Source organism: Maniola hyperantus, chromosome 15, assembly GCF_902806685.2.
Source record: "Maniola hyperantus chromosome 15, iAphHyp1.2, whole genome shotgun sequence".
NCBI classification, from domain to species: domain Eukaryota; kingdom Metazoa; phylum Arthropoda; class Insecta; order Lepidoptera; family Nymphalidae; genus Maniola; species Maniola hyperantus.
The window spans coordinates 1742593-1756789 of record NC_048550.1 but is presented as its reverse complement, the minus strand read 5'-3'; the positions used below and the strand labels follow the sequence as shown (position 1 = coordinate 1756789).

The following is a 14197-nucleotide window of genomic DNA, read 5'->3' as shown; positions in this document are numbered from 1 at the left end:
ATGCGCATGTTTAATAAACGTGCGTGAAAGCTGCAATGCAATACATTTATCCTCCATCGTCATCTAAACCCAATTGCCAGCCCCCTACTAAGACGGGATCTCCAGCTCTCCTCAGAATGAGAAGGGTTTAAGCATATATTCCACCATGCTGGATAAATGTGGAAAATAACTTAAAAATTATCAAAAGGGGATTTTTTCTAGGAAAAACATTGTCAGAGGATGGTAATACTAGCATCCTAGCATCACTACCGGGCAGACTGCCAAGTATAATATATGCCGGCTCCACACAGTCGTCCAACAGTCCAACTGTTCGTCCAACCTTCCTCGTGTAGAGAGATGGTTCGTATAACTCGACCGAAAAGAGCATAAATCAAATGAGGGCGCCACTTTCGTTCTTCTGGTAACACCACAACACTATGTACTGAAACCAAAACAATATTGATATTTGATATTTTTTAAATTATTAAAAACACTGGAGAAGCCTACATCGTAATAAAAGTAAAATTGTATTTTTATAATATGCCTCGTGTAAATCAAATTGCTTCTAACTCCATAGTATTTTAAATCTTTAACACTGGCATGTACCAGAATCGTATAGATGTTGTAACTAGCAACTTAATCCAATTTATATAGAAATCTAAAAGACATATCTACTACATCCCTAGAGATAATTCCCATTTAACTTTGGCTTAACATGCCTATTTCTTGAATAAAATAAAACTAGTAGATTCCCGGCGTGCGCTACGACGCTAAGTAAATAAAAACTCTACAACCATCCTCCCATTTTCACACAACAATTGTCGTCAACAAGTTTCTTCAACATTAACAAGTTTCAACAAAAAGTTTCATCAACAAGTTTCAACAACAAGTTCCCGCAACATGTTTCGTTACCAAGTTTCGGCAACAAGTTTCATCAACAAGTTTTCGCAACAAGTATCTTCAACAAATTTCATCAACAAGTTTCAACAATAAGTTTTGGCAACAAGTTTCCGCACGAAGTTCCGGCAACAAGTTTCTGCAAAAGGTTCCTGCAACAAGTTTTATCAACAAGTGTCCGCAACAAGTTTTATCAACAAGTTTCGTCAACATGTTTCGGCAACAAGTTTTGTCGACAAGTTTCGTCAACGAATTTCTTCAACTTTCTGCTACAAGTTTCATCGACAACTTTCCGCAACAAGTTTCGTCAACAAGTTTGACGTCTATCGGTTGATGATGATGATGATAAACTTGTAAAAATAATTATATTATTATGCATATGCACTCATAACAGAATCACCTATCACTTCAACGTCTTTAACTTTGAATGAGGTTAGAATGTATGTGTGGAGGGTTGGAGGGATATTCAATGTACTGGTGGAGGGTTTATTTTAGATCGTCTCACACTATCGACGTTGGTGACATGTTGGATTGTTTTACGATTGTGTGGAGCCGGCATCACAAGTTGACTGTTGCGAAAATCGAGCTTCGGAAGTTCGGATCGAATCGGAGTTGTGTCGGAGTTCGGCTGTGGTTCGGCGCAGTTCGGCGTTGGTTCGTTGATCGTCGGAGTTCCGCGTTGGTCTGATTTTATTTTTAAGTGACGCCATTTTGTTTTCATTGCAGCCAGCCAGCAGCCGCGTGTCCGTTTGCGAGTGATTTATATAGCTAAAGAATTTATCGTTTATAATTAGATTGATTGAGTGTGTTAATTACGCTTTTGTTGATCGTATTGTAATACCCGTCATGTCGGATCGTGAGGTACTATAATTATTATCTGGGCAGTTAGCGATTGCCGCTCGCGCCTCATGCGCGTTGCATTTATTTTGCCGGTTGAGCGGGATATTCACGATTTTATCGTTGTGGTTTCAGAGGAGCCGCTCGAGGACCCGCAACGGGTCTCGGGAACCGGTGCCCAAGGCGGCTGCAATGGCTCGAGGGCACAGCCGAAGCCGGTCGCGCACGCCGCCGCCGCCAAAAGCATCCAGCCGAAAATACAGGAGCCCGTAAGTCTAACCAACAATTTTATAAGCCTGCATAACTTCGGTACTTTGACCTTGTATATTTTGTCTATTTGCCTGTTTTCCGTGCAGATTTTTATCATAACCTCGTTGTCAAGGCGAACGCGAACGTTGCGCAATTTTATATTTATAGCTCTATAACTAAGTATAGGTATAAATGTTTTTGCGCCACAAAATGTTCAGTAATAATAACATAGCATTCTTTTGTTTTTGATTAATATTTAGCTGTTACCATTTTAGTTTATGTAATGTACTCAACATTGTAAATTGCTGTATCATTGCCTTGTTTTGTATAAATTTATTTAATTTCCTGTATCTAATAGTGCACCCCCCTCCATCCCCCCTTAAATAAAATGGATGGTGACTCTTTCTCATTTCTATAGCAACCCCAAAAGCAGTATAAAAATAAACAGAAGTATTATTGATCTAATAAGTAGGTAGCTGTTCAAAGGGTGGGCCGTTGGTTCGATTGAGGGCTCTCAACAAGTCACTCAATCAAGTAGGCATTGTTTTTTCAATAAACATTAGTCAATGCTATAGCAACAGTTTTATCAATGAACATGTTGATAAGCATTCTCGTGGGTGGTGGGAGGCGACCCAAGTATTTAGGTAGAGACATACTATATATACATGCAAACCAATGAATTGTGTTGGGTATTGCACTAAATTAAAAGAAAAGAAAAAGAATATTAACTACATTAATCATGACTAATTCCTTCTCCTTCCTTCTTTCCCCTTTATACAATACACAGTACCGAACAGGAAATATTGTACATCAAGCTTTAGAAAGAGATAGTGGTTTCCTAGAGTGTTGTTTCTGTCATTGAGACTGACAAAATGTCACATAGGTATGAGTGACAGAGACAAAACTATATTGTAAAGGTTGATGTACAATATTTCTTGCCAACTACTGTAATATGTTGTTAAACCATGAAATAAGCTTAAAATCATTAGTGCAACCACCTACCTAATTTAAATTTGGCCATGTATCCAGTAACAAAAAAACTTGTAGAAGGCAACTCTGCTCAAGTTACTTTAAGTTAATTCAATTTCTGTGGGGACCAATAAGACCCTATTACTAACCAGCGGCTGTCTCGTGAACTGTAATAGGTAGAGTTGAAAATTTCACAGGATTTGCATTTCTATTGCAGCTGTAAACACAAATAATAAAAATTTCAAAATTGCTGCCATGAAAATTAAAAAAAAATAAAGTGTTACTTCTTGTATGGTGGTATGGAACCCTTCTTGTGTACGTCCGACTCGCATTTGACGATTTTTTTTTTATAATGGGCTGATTACACCTACCGCGTAGTGAAGCGAGACAGTAAAATGTCACTCGGCCAAGGCAGTGCTGTGGTGGCCGTTTATATGTATTTCGAAATTGCGCCGAGCACTTGTAAGTGTTTATACCAACCGAGTACTCAGCTGAGGACACTGACTCGCCACTGTACTCGTTAGGTGTAATCATACCATTAGATGCTACGACTCCTTACTGGCTGACGCTAAGTCGTACTTGCAGGACACGGTCGCGCTCGGGCACGCCGCGACGCGGCTACCGCGGCTCGCGCTACTCGCGCAGCCGCTCGCGCTCGTACTCGCCGCGCGGCTCGTACCGCCGCTCGCACTCGCACAGCCCGATGTCGTCGCGGCGGCGGCACCAAGGTGACCGGGTGAGACTTTTGGTACAGACACAGTTTTTTATATTACACTGTAGTTGGACTTCAAATGTACAGATTGTGTATTTCTTGTTGCTAAACTTTTTTTTTTTATGTACCTAATGATATTGTATCCATGTTGCATTTCATTATTAGCTCTTGTTGTTCCCATACCAGTCACAGAATCACTACCCATATTATAAATGCGAAAGTGTTTGTTTGTTGGTTTAGTGGTTTGTCCTTCGATCACGTCGCAACAGAGCAACGTATCGACGTGACGAAGACCCGGAGAGTGACATAGGCTACTTTTTATCCCAGAAAATCATAGAGTTCCCACGAAATTTTTAAAACCACGCGTGAATCAAATTTCGTTAAAATCGGTTGAACGGTTGAGCCGTGAAAAGCTAGCAGACAGACAGACAGACACACTTGCGCATTTATAATATTAGTATGGATCTTGTTAAAATCTTGTGTGAGTGGGAAAATGAAATACCGGCCTAGTTTGATATAACATGTTAATTTTTTTGATACGAATTAAATTTAAATTCTACATTCTTAAAAAGGTTATAATTCAGTACAATCTGAAGGATAATAAGGAAATACGACGCTGTATATTTTGAAGTCCATCTACTTATTTTTGTAGTTTTAATCAGTATAGTAACTAACGTTAAATGTAATTTTTTCCCCCTACTAACATTACTAACCACATCAAATGGGTTTACACGAAAGTTACCAAACCAGTTTGGAAATTGGAAGTAATTTACAAAGAAAATAATAATAAATTAAAATTTAATTTTTGTAAATAATTGATTACATATTATTTACAAATTTATTTACACAATAAAAAATGTGTGTGTTTAAAATTTATACTGTTTGGTTACTTTATTGTAGCCCATACTTATCAAAAGTCTTAATTTAATTTATTTAAGTAATTCATTAATTGAAAATAGAGTAACATACAAAAAAGTTTTCATAGATCATATTTTTTCTATGTTGTGGTATGGTAGTTTACAGTACGCGGCCGAAAGTGATGAACATCGGCATTTAGAATGACATTTCATATTTGTAGAGTGTTGTCTCTGTCACTCATACCCATACGACGCTTTGTCGGTCTTAACGACCAAGACAGTGCTCTACAAATCTGCTGTCTCCTTCTAAAGATCGATGTTCATCACTTTTGGCCGCGTACTGTACTGTGTATTGATCGATCGAGTGACATTTATAGACATTCAGGGACATAGCATGACCTTGATTTCATCTATCTATAATAGTATAACAAGTTATGTACCTATTTGTAAAATTCTAGGTGGGAACTTGCTATCTACCGATTGGTTGGTATGTTTAATTGGCTGTACATCTCTGACTAACTTCACTGATAATTAGGTAATACCTGGAAAGGAAGATTACACGTTAAACTAAAGAATGACAAAATTGGCAACAGTTTCATAGAGCATTGTCTCTGTCATTGGGACAGACAAAACGTTTCATAGGTACAAAGTTAAATTGACTTTGTGGTATGGGTTTATGATAATACTGCCATACCCCTTCCAAGCTAGCCCACTTCATGACATGCTACCTAGTGAGATTGCAGTCAAGGGCTAACTTGTAATGGTATTTAAAAAAACACTATTCTGCAAAAATGATTTTGATTGGTCAGTGTCAGATTTGTCTATCAGCAGTTGGAGATTGGAAAGGGTAAATATTTTTTATTTTCCTTTAGTCTGTTATTGGTACTCTTTTTTTTCCTTTGGTCTGTTATTGGTACTTAATTTTAGAGTATGTGTATCTTTTTCTTACCAATGTATAAGAAGAAGGACAGACAAACTTAATTTAATTTAGAACTGTCAAACCTCGTGAGTCGTGACTTTAAGTGCCAGATGCGAGTCTATTGTTTAAAGTAAAGTAGCAGTATAAATTTAAAATTAATTTTCCGTCCTTTTTTAGCAATATTGAAAAGAAAAAGATGCAGGTACTCCAAATTTAGTTTAGAGAAAAACATCAGAATCGACGCCAGTGTATTATGCCCGTAGATTGAGTAAAAAAGCTAGATTAAAGTACTGTGTAACCGCGTATGAGATAGCGATAGCACGACGTAACGATGAAAAATACGACAATTATTACCATTGTGAAACGTTTTTTATGTGAAAACAATTAAATAACTAATGAGAAATACAATGACGCCACATATTCTGAAAGTTTGTTTTGCAACCAAAGTTGTTTGTGTGTATTCTTGAAAAAAATCGGTTACATGATAAGGGACAAAAAATAGGTTAGCTGCGTCTCTGTTTATCACATTAGAAACTTTATCTGTGCTCTCTTTTTAGTGTGAATGAGAAAGCAAACATTCCTTTAATTAGCTTTATTACTCTATCTACGATTATGCCATTTCCTTCCTCTACGGACTATATATATAAAAATATGTATATTACCCGTATTTTGTCTGCAGGAAAACCCAACACCGTCCCGGTGCTTGGGTGTGTTTGGCTTGAGCCTGTATACAACTGAACAGCAGATCCACCACATCTTCTCCAAGTTTGGCCCCGTTGACAAAGTTCAAGTTGTTATTGATGCAAAGGTGAGTATTCATGAATTTTTGAATTAAAACTTCTTTAGGCTTACACAACCAAATCAAATAATTTATTCAAAATAGGTATTTATAAATTATGCAATGAACCAAACCAAATTAAACCAAAAACTTAATTTGCTGTAATCCGCTGAAACAGGTCGAATCTGTGTGATGCAACATGTGAAATGCACCGCCCGCCCTCCCACTGCTAACCATGCAGGAAAAGCAGCCACTCTGCATGTTGCATCATACAGATTCGACCTGTTTCAGCAGATTACAGCAAATTAAGTTTTTGGTTCATTGCATATTATGTAAATGCAAAGAAACGCCTGCTTCTATACAACATTTATAAATTACACTTTTTGATTCTCAGTTGTTGGATTTGTAAGTGATAATTTTTACGCAAACTTAAAACTAAAGCTGCAAGGGTTCCAAACGCGCCCACGTCTCTGAGAAGAGCCCACTTGAGCCAACTTGAGAGAAACTCAGATCTTTTTTCGCATTGAACTAACATGAATGTTATTCTGCAAAAATTTAAATGGCCGCCAAACAATACAGCTGTTTTCTTCATCACCAAACCACTACCAGTTCCTAACCTAACTTACTAGTTAGTTCCCTAACTAACCTAACCAGTTCTAACTGGTAATGTGTGGTACAGCTTTAAAAAATAAACGTTATTTCTTTCCTTCTTTCTTACCCACTGCAGGTGTCCTTTCGGAATAAAAAGGTTTTAGGCAGTAGTACACCATGCTGGTTAAGTGATCTTTGAGAACATTGTGGAGAACGCTCAGACATGCAGATTGCAGGTTTCCTCACAATGTTTTCTTTCACCGTTAAAGCAAGGGAGTTTAATTGCTTAAAAAGGCATGTAACACCGAAAATTTAGAGGTATCATCATAATGGGATTTTTCTGGAATAAATATAGAATAGGTATATCCAATATAAAAAGCGCTCACTCTGTTTTATATAATTTTGTGAGTTGTCGAACTATTGGTACATAAAATATAAGTAGACATAATGTGATCTGACAAATGAGTTGGATTATTAAAGCCCTACTTAAACACTATTATAACAATCAAAATAAGGAATATGCGTGTGGTTTAAATTTACTTGATTTTTCCTCCCTGAATCTTTATTGTCCTGACATTAAATCGCAACCATTTTTTTTTTTTAGTTTATTTTTAATTGCATAAATTATTAATTAAAAAGTGCAAAATAAGCGAGCGAAACGCATCACCATTGGTCTCAACGGAAATGGACGTCACGATTCACGTTCTAAAATTTTTCGGCCTAAGAGCGATTACGCACTCATCTGATCCGAATCCGTGAAAATACGGAAATTAAAAAACTCAGACCAAAATCGGATATTGCTTACGCACTAATCCGATCTCGGATCCAAATCCAAGCTAAAGTGACCTTTCTGACAACTGTGTTGTGATTTGCTAAATTGCTGCTCCACTGAGAGATACTAAATTTTTTTTTCGTAGAAAACCTTCAATGAATTAAAAAAAGATTGGTTAGACAATCACCCCCAGAACATTTGTGCAATGTAATAACGCGTTGGTTGGTATATCAAAACATATTCCTATTGTCTCTCAGACCGGTCGCTCACGCGGATTCTGCTTCGTGTACTTCGAGTCTCAAGATGACGCGAAGGTGGCCAAGAACGAGTGTACAGGTATGGAGATAGACGGACGTCGCATCCGCGTCGACTTCTCTATCACGCAGCGCGCGCACACGCCTACACCCGGCATTTACATGGGCAAACCAACACAGTAAGTTAACTCTTTCTCTCCGTCTCTGTCTGCCTTTCTCACACCATCTTTGTCTCGTTGCCTTCACTCCATCTTTCTCTATTCTACATGTCTTTCTCTAGTTTTAAATGTACATGGAAAAACACACAAAGTTTTTCTTTCTCCAACAAAAGGACTTGTTCATTTCATTCAGACCATTTTTAGGGTTCTGTACCTCAAAAGGAAAAACGGAACCCTTATAGGATCACTTTGTTGTCTGTCTGTCAAGAAACCTACAGGATACTTCCCGTTGACCTAGAATCATGAAATTTGGCAGGTAGGTAGGTCTTATAGCTGGCATTAGGGGAAAAATCTGAAAACCATGAATTTGTGGTTACATTACACAAAAACAATTAAATTGTGGTCATAAACTAATAATTAGTATTTTCAATTTTCGAAGTAAGATAACTAGATCAAGTGGGGTATCATATGAAAGGTCTTCACTTGTACCTTCTAAAACAGATTTTTATGCATCATCGTTTTTGAATTATCGTGCAAAATGTCGTAAAAATACGACTGTAGTACGGAAACCTCGTTGTGCGAGCCTGACTCGCACTTGACCGGTTTTATTATTTATTTGTTAGGAAAACAAAGGTATAATACGCGGCCAAAAGTGGTGAACATCGGCCTTTAGAATGACATTTGATCTTTGTAGAGCGTTGTCTCTGTCACTCATACCCATACGACGCTTTGTCGGTCTTAACAACCGAGACAGTGCTCTACAAATCTGCTGTCTCCTTCTAAAGATTGATGTTCATCACTTTTGGCTGCGTACTGTACAGCTTAATCACAAAAAAGCTAATTCAAATAACATACATAAGTCAATATTTTCTGGAGTAAATCCAATATAAAAAGCGCTCACTCTGTTGTATATAATTTTGTGAGTTGTCGAACTATTGGTACATAAAATTTACTTAAGTAGATTTAGAGTAAACCGACTACGAGATGTGTTGGGTTATTAAAGGCCTACTTAAACATTTTATGCCCTAAAATTCATGAACTCAAATAACATTATACAGGATGTAACAGATTATTTTTTATTTCTAGCGTCCGAGGCGACAACGGCTACGACAGGCGCAGGGACAGGGAGTAAGTATTTTTAAAGTACTTTTATTGTTATGCCCGCTCTTCACTCGCATTGCGAAAGCCGTAAACAGCAAAACATTAATCTGGATGTCAAATACCGTTCCCCATCCTGCATCTGACGTCATCCGTAAACGGTACTGTCATGAACGATACCAACATCGAATAGGAACCGTAGTAAAGCAGCCCCTCACACTATTGTTCGCGTTCCTTGGCTGTCGCGGCACGCGTGAGTGACTAGCTAAGGTAGACTTCCCTGGTCCACTTCAGTACCCTTATTATAAATGCGAAAGTGTGTTTGTTTGTTGGTTTATTGGTTTGTTTGGTTTGTCTTTCAATCACGTCGCAACGGATCGACGTGATTTTTTGCATGGGCATAGTTAAAGGCCTGGAGAGTGACATAAGCTACTTTTTATCCCGGAAAATCAGAGAGTTTCCACGGGAATTTTAAAAACCTAAATCCACGCTAACGAAGTCGCGGGCATCAACTAGTCTTCTATATATATAAAAGGAAAAGGTGACTGACTGACTGACTAACTGATCTATCAACGCACAGCTCAAACTACTGGACAGATCGGGCTGAAATTTGGCATGCAGATAGCTATTATGACGTAGGCGTCCGCTAAGAAAGGATTTTGGAAAATTCAACCCCTAAGGGGGTGAAATAGGGGTTTGAAATTTGTGTAGTCCACGCGGAAGAAGTCGCGAGCATAAGCTAGTACTAAAATACTTCGGCCACAACCCACGAGTCTACCTTGAGAGTTTAAGACTATTATTTTGTTTTAATTATCCAATCAGAGATGATGACCCTCAACAATGAGTAAAAGATGATTACAATGTTTGTTTGTTACAGCAGTGACTACTACTACCGCGGCAGCTACCGCGGCAACGAGCGCGAACGTGACTACTACGCGCGCGGCTACCGCCACCGCTCGCCCTCGCCGCACTACCGCCGCCGCCGCTACGAGCGCGAGCGCTCCTACTCGCCGCGTAAGTCTTACTGGGGACCCTAGTGCATCTCTACCCGACCTCCATGTGACTTGACTAATGCCTCCACGACTTGACTTATACCGCCCTCACCGCTACGAGCGTGAGCGCTCCCACTCGCCACGTATATATCTTACTGGGGACCCTAGTGACCCCGTAACCTACCTCCATACGACTGTTGACTACTTACCCTGCCACTTCCATTCAACTGTTGACTTCTACACCGCGACTCCCATATGACTGTTGAATACTACCTCACTATTTCCAATGACTTGAACATAACCCTGTTACTTCAATACGGCTGTAAATTATTACCCTGCTACTCCCATACAAAGAGGTAGTTATTTTGTACGAAGAAGGTAATCTCTAGAAGCAATGATCCGATTCTGAAAATTCGATCCCTGAGTCTTGTAGGGTATAAACGATATAAATTGCACCCGAGTGAAGCTGGGCGGATCAACTAGTGTCCAATATAAAAAGCGCTCACTCTATTTTATATAATTTTGTGAGTTGTCGAACTATTGGTACATTAAATGTATTAAGTAGGGTAAAAGTAAACTGACTTCAATGTGAGTTGGATTACAAAATGCTACTTAACATTATGACCAAAAGATAAAATATTGTACTTAAAATATCCCTACCCTGTCATCACAGGATCAATGAGTGTCATAGGATCATAGTGGCCTTGTCTGACTGACTTGTGTCTAAGCCTGCGGCCCAGGGCGAGTGCGTCTTGCGGGGTGGCCAACGTGTAGAACAAACTTAATATTTACAGGAAATTGTAAGGCATCCCCGCAGGACGCACCCGCTCCCACCTGGGCCGCAGGCTTACTACAGTGCCTATAAAGAAATGAATCGAAATGCAATGGTGTTAATCATTCCATCTCACTTACACAGTATACCTGTTTTAAATATTATGATGTGAGTGAGAAAGAACGATAAGTGCTGATTCGTTTCTTTCTTGGCAGCATTATATCCGTCTAGTGATTCCCGATGACTCGACTGGACAGTATTGACTACCTTTCCATTATTACTTTGATTTCCCTTCTTACTGACTCCAAACCAATAACTTATCGAATCTTGTAAAGAATGTCCCAATGACTTTACTTGACCATTTCTTGAGACATAACTACTATATCTCCCTTGATATTAATTTTTACTCTGTGATGCTCAAAACACAGTGAAATTATAACATACGTATTTTTTTTCATAGTTACACTGTAACTCGCTGTAAAATATTGTATATTGTTTTTCTCATTGTTTCATTGTGTTTTCTGGGTTTAATCTAATTTTTCATCCATTATAGTTACAAAGTATAATTCTCTTGCGATTCAGCTTTGGAAAAGTGCAATAATGACATTAGTTTTTTTAATGCTTTACCATTGTTTATTTTATTGAATAAGTGACAAATTAGTGATTTTTTTCCACTAGAATTCCAAGCTAAATCGTCTTGAAGTTTGATATCTCTATTAATAATTATAATTAATTATAATATAAAATTGTTCATAATTGTCATGGTGCCATCAAAATATTATCCATCACTTCTAATAACCTTTTTCAATTTTTGGTAGTTTATTTTCGAGAAAATCCATTCGTTTATCATTTTATTTTCATGTATAACTATTAAAATCATTTTTATTTTTAATCAGAATAATTAATAAACATTTCATCAGAATGTATGTTTGTCTCTGTCGCACGCTTCCTAAGTCTACAGAGTCGTTCATGTGCATGCAAGATGGAAAATACGCGTTCAGTTACGGATACTATGTTTGAACATATATTTTCGAATTTAAATATTTTCTTGCAAAAACTGGAAGCATGCAACAAAGAAATTTTCCCAGAATAAAAATCGTCCATTTAAAAACTGCTCAAAATTGTGCACAAAGTTCTGTAGCATTAGAATCCCACTTCTGATGTTCGATAATAACTATCATAAAAAATATAGTTGACGCCTTAAAACACCTTTTAAAAGGTTCAATGCTAATAATTCTAAAGAATGTCTAAGTAGAGAAAAAGAAGTTTTCTTGTTTGTGCAAAATAAAAATGGCAAGCACATAATTTGATAGCATTAAAACTCTTATCCGGCACACATTAAAAAAGTATTAAAACTTGGAGTTATTTTTTTTCTGATGCATGATTAAGTTGAAAACCTCTCATCTGACAACTAGCTACTTACCAAAGGTTATGAACAGGTTTGAATATTTTCACATTCAAAGTATATTCAATACCTAATAGTTCAGATTCCAGTTAGCTATTTCAAACTAAATAATATATTTTCTTTCCTCAATATGGAGTCCACAATTAATTTGTAAAATCACTATTTGCGTATATTTCAAAATGATATTAGTTTTGCGAACTTACCGTCGACTACATTCAAAAATTGGATACAAATGGCGCCGATTCTGATAGCTTTCTGTAAATTAACAACTTAAAATTTTAGTGCTTCTCTATTCGAACACTATTTGTAAGACCTAAAATCAGGAGTTTTGACAGTTTTAAGTAAATAAGTTTTTCTGGCCTTTTCTTGTTACATTTGGTAATATAAGAAAGAGATGTGAATACTCTAAAATTGAGTTACGATCAGAATCAGTACCATTTTGCTGTTTAAAATTGAGGGTGTCTTATATCCAGGGAAGAAATATCAAAATTAGTCTGCAATAGCTGCAGTGAAATCAATTTGTGTTGTGTACTATAAAACTGATAATTATGTTGGACACCATAGTTATTTCCTCTTTGACTTTACAGGTCGGTATTAATATCGTGACGCTGAGGTCATCTTCAGACTCTAGCATAGATTTTGATACAACATCACTTCCAATGTCGCCGGCCACTAATGCATTTAGCGTACCTGTGGGGCCGGCTCGCGCGACATCGTTTACTTACTATTGTAAGGCGTCGTCTTAATAGAGCGCGATTACGCGACCAACGCAAGTACTCGCGAATTAAAAAAAATATTGTTTAGTAAATTCCTGAAAGGCCGGCAACGCATTGGTGGTTCCTCTGGTACTGCAAATGATCATGTGCCCGCCCGGTGACCCGCCTGCTCGTTTACTAAAAACGTTTATTAAAAAAAATTATTATGAATTATGATAGTAGAACAGTTGGCCTAAAGCCTGATATCCAACAGAGTGGGGATTGGTGGAGATGCGATAACGTGAAAATGATCACGTCATCTAACAATGAACTGATTGGTCTGCTAAACACATCTCCGCCCATTTCCGCTCTGAGACCCTAGTCTTTTCAAGTTAACCTAAACTGTTTGTAAATCTGCCATTTAGTATGAACGTACAAGTTTTCTGTCCCGTTCATGTCTATCTTAAATGGCAGATTTATACAGTTAATTAACTTGAAAACGTACACTGGGATCTCTGGTGGCATGGGCCTGAAGTTCGCGTAATAAACGCGCTAAAGGGGAACGTGCGTCGGTCGCGAAATCGCATTCTGTTAGAACGACGCCTAAGAAACGATCTGAACGCGTCGCGTGGCGACGGTCGCTCTTCGCTCCAGAGCCACGAGTTTGTTATTAACTGTACTATAGAAGTGATACAAAGGGTCTAGTTGTAAGTTAGTTTGTAAAAGCCCCCGGGCGACGCCTCTAGGATGTAAAGATAGTTCTAATAAAGGTCTAATACTAAGTCTAATATTGATTTTGTTTTTTTTGAAAAGGTATTGAAACAAGAAGTAAAGGATGAAGTTCCTTGAATATGTTGAATGAAGTTGTTTGATTGAAAAGCGCTTTCGAAATGGCGGTTTCTGAAACCCGGACCGGGCCGGTGGGCGCCGAAAAGAAAATGTCGGTGCCGAAGCGAAGTTCTCGCGAACGCTCTCGCTCTGAAAAGAATATGATCGAGTCACATTTGTAGTTCAAGTCAAGGTATATCAAGCACGCAAGACGGAGGCGCTAAGACGCACACTGATCATATTCTTTCCGCCCCGAACACACACTTACTCACACTTTGGTGATCCTTATGCATTTTATCCAACTCATAGTATGTATCTATTTGTCAGATTATTGTAGCCTATATATAGTTCACCGTAATATATTTTAGTTTTAGACTTGTGTTGTGAACGACTTGTTAATAATAAAATAATAGTTTTTTAATGTCGTAATGATTC

General features: G+C 37.9%; 2 protein-coding genes across 3 annotated transcripts in view; one reads left to right on the top strand and one right to left on the bottom strand.

Annotated features, from left to right (window-relative positions):
* The window catches only part of Phf5a (PHD finger protein 5a), a 107048-nt gene extending 101561 nt beyond the window's left edge, over positions 1–5487 (bottom strand). Inside the window, exon 1 of the mRNA XM_069503218.1 lies at positions 5476–5487. The gene's annotated coding sequence lies outside the window, so the exon portion shown is untranslated. The remainder of the gene's footprint in view (positions 1–5475) is intronic.
* On the top strand, positions 1516–14191 carry tra2 (transformer 2). Of its 2 annotated transcripts, none has more exons than XM_034976090.2 (8): positions 1516–1737; positions 1849–1982; positions 3517–3679; positions 6099–6227; positions 7818–7993; positions 9059–9100; positions 9948–10084; positions 13748–14191. In XM_034976090.2, the coding sequence occupies exons 1-8, from the start codon at positions 1723–1725 to the stop codon at positions 13771–13773; spliced, it is 822 nt and encodes a 273-aa protein (XP_034831981.1). In that variant the 5' UTR covers positions 1516–1722; the 3' UTR covers positions 13774–14191. The 2 variants fall into 2 exon arrangements, with proteins under 2 accessions (XP_034831981.1, XP_034831983.1); XM_034976092.2 differs by having other exon boundaries at positions 1517–1737; positions 12827–14191.
* Positions 14192–14197: the final 6 nt, after the last annotated feature.

Excerpts from the sequence above, each read along its gene's own strand:
- tra2 (XM_034976090.2), top strand. Across the intron at positions 7,994-9,058 it reads TACATGGGCAAACCAACACA|CGTCCGAGGCGACAACGGCT; the intron begins GTAAGTTAACTC and ends TTTTATTTCTAG. Across the intron at positions 10,085-13,747 it reads CGAGCGCTCCTACTCGCCGC|GTATTGAAACAAGAAGTAAA; the intron begins GTAAGTCTTACT and ends TTTTTTGAAAAG.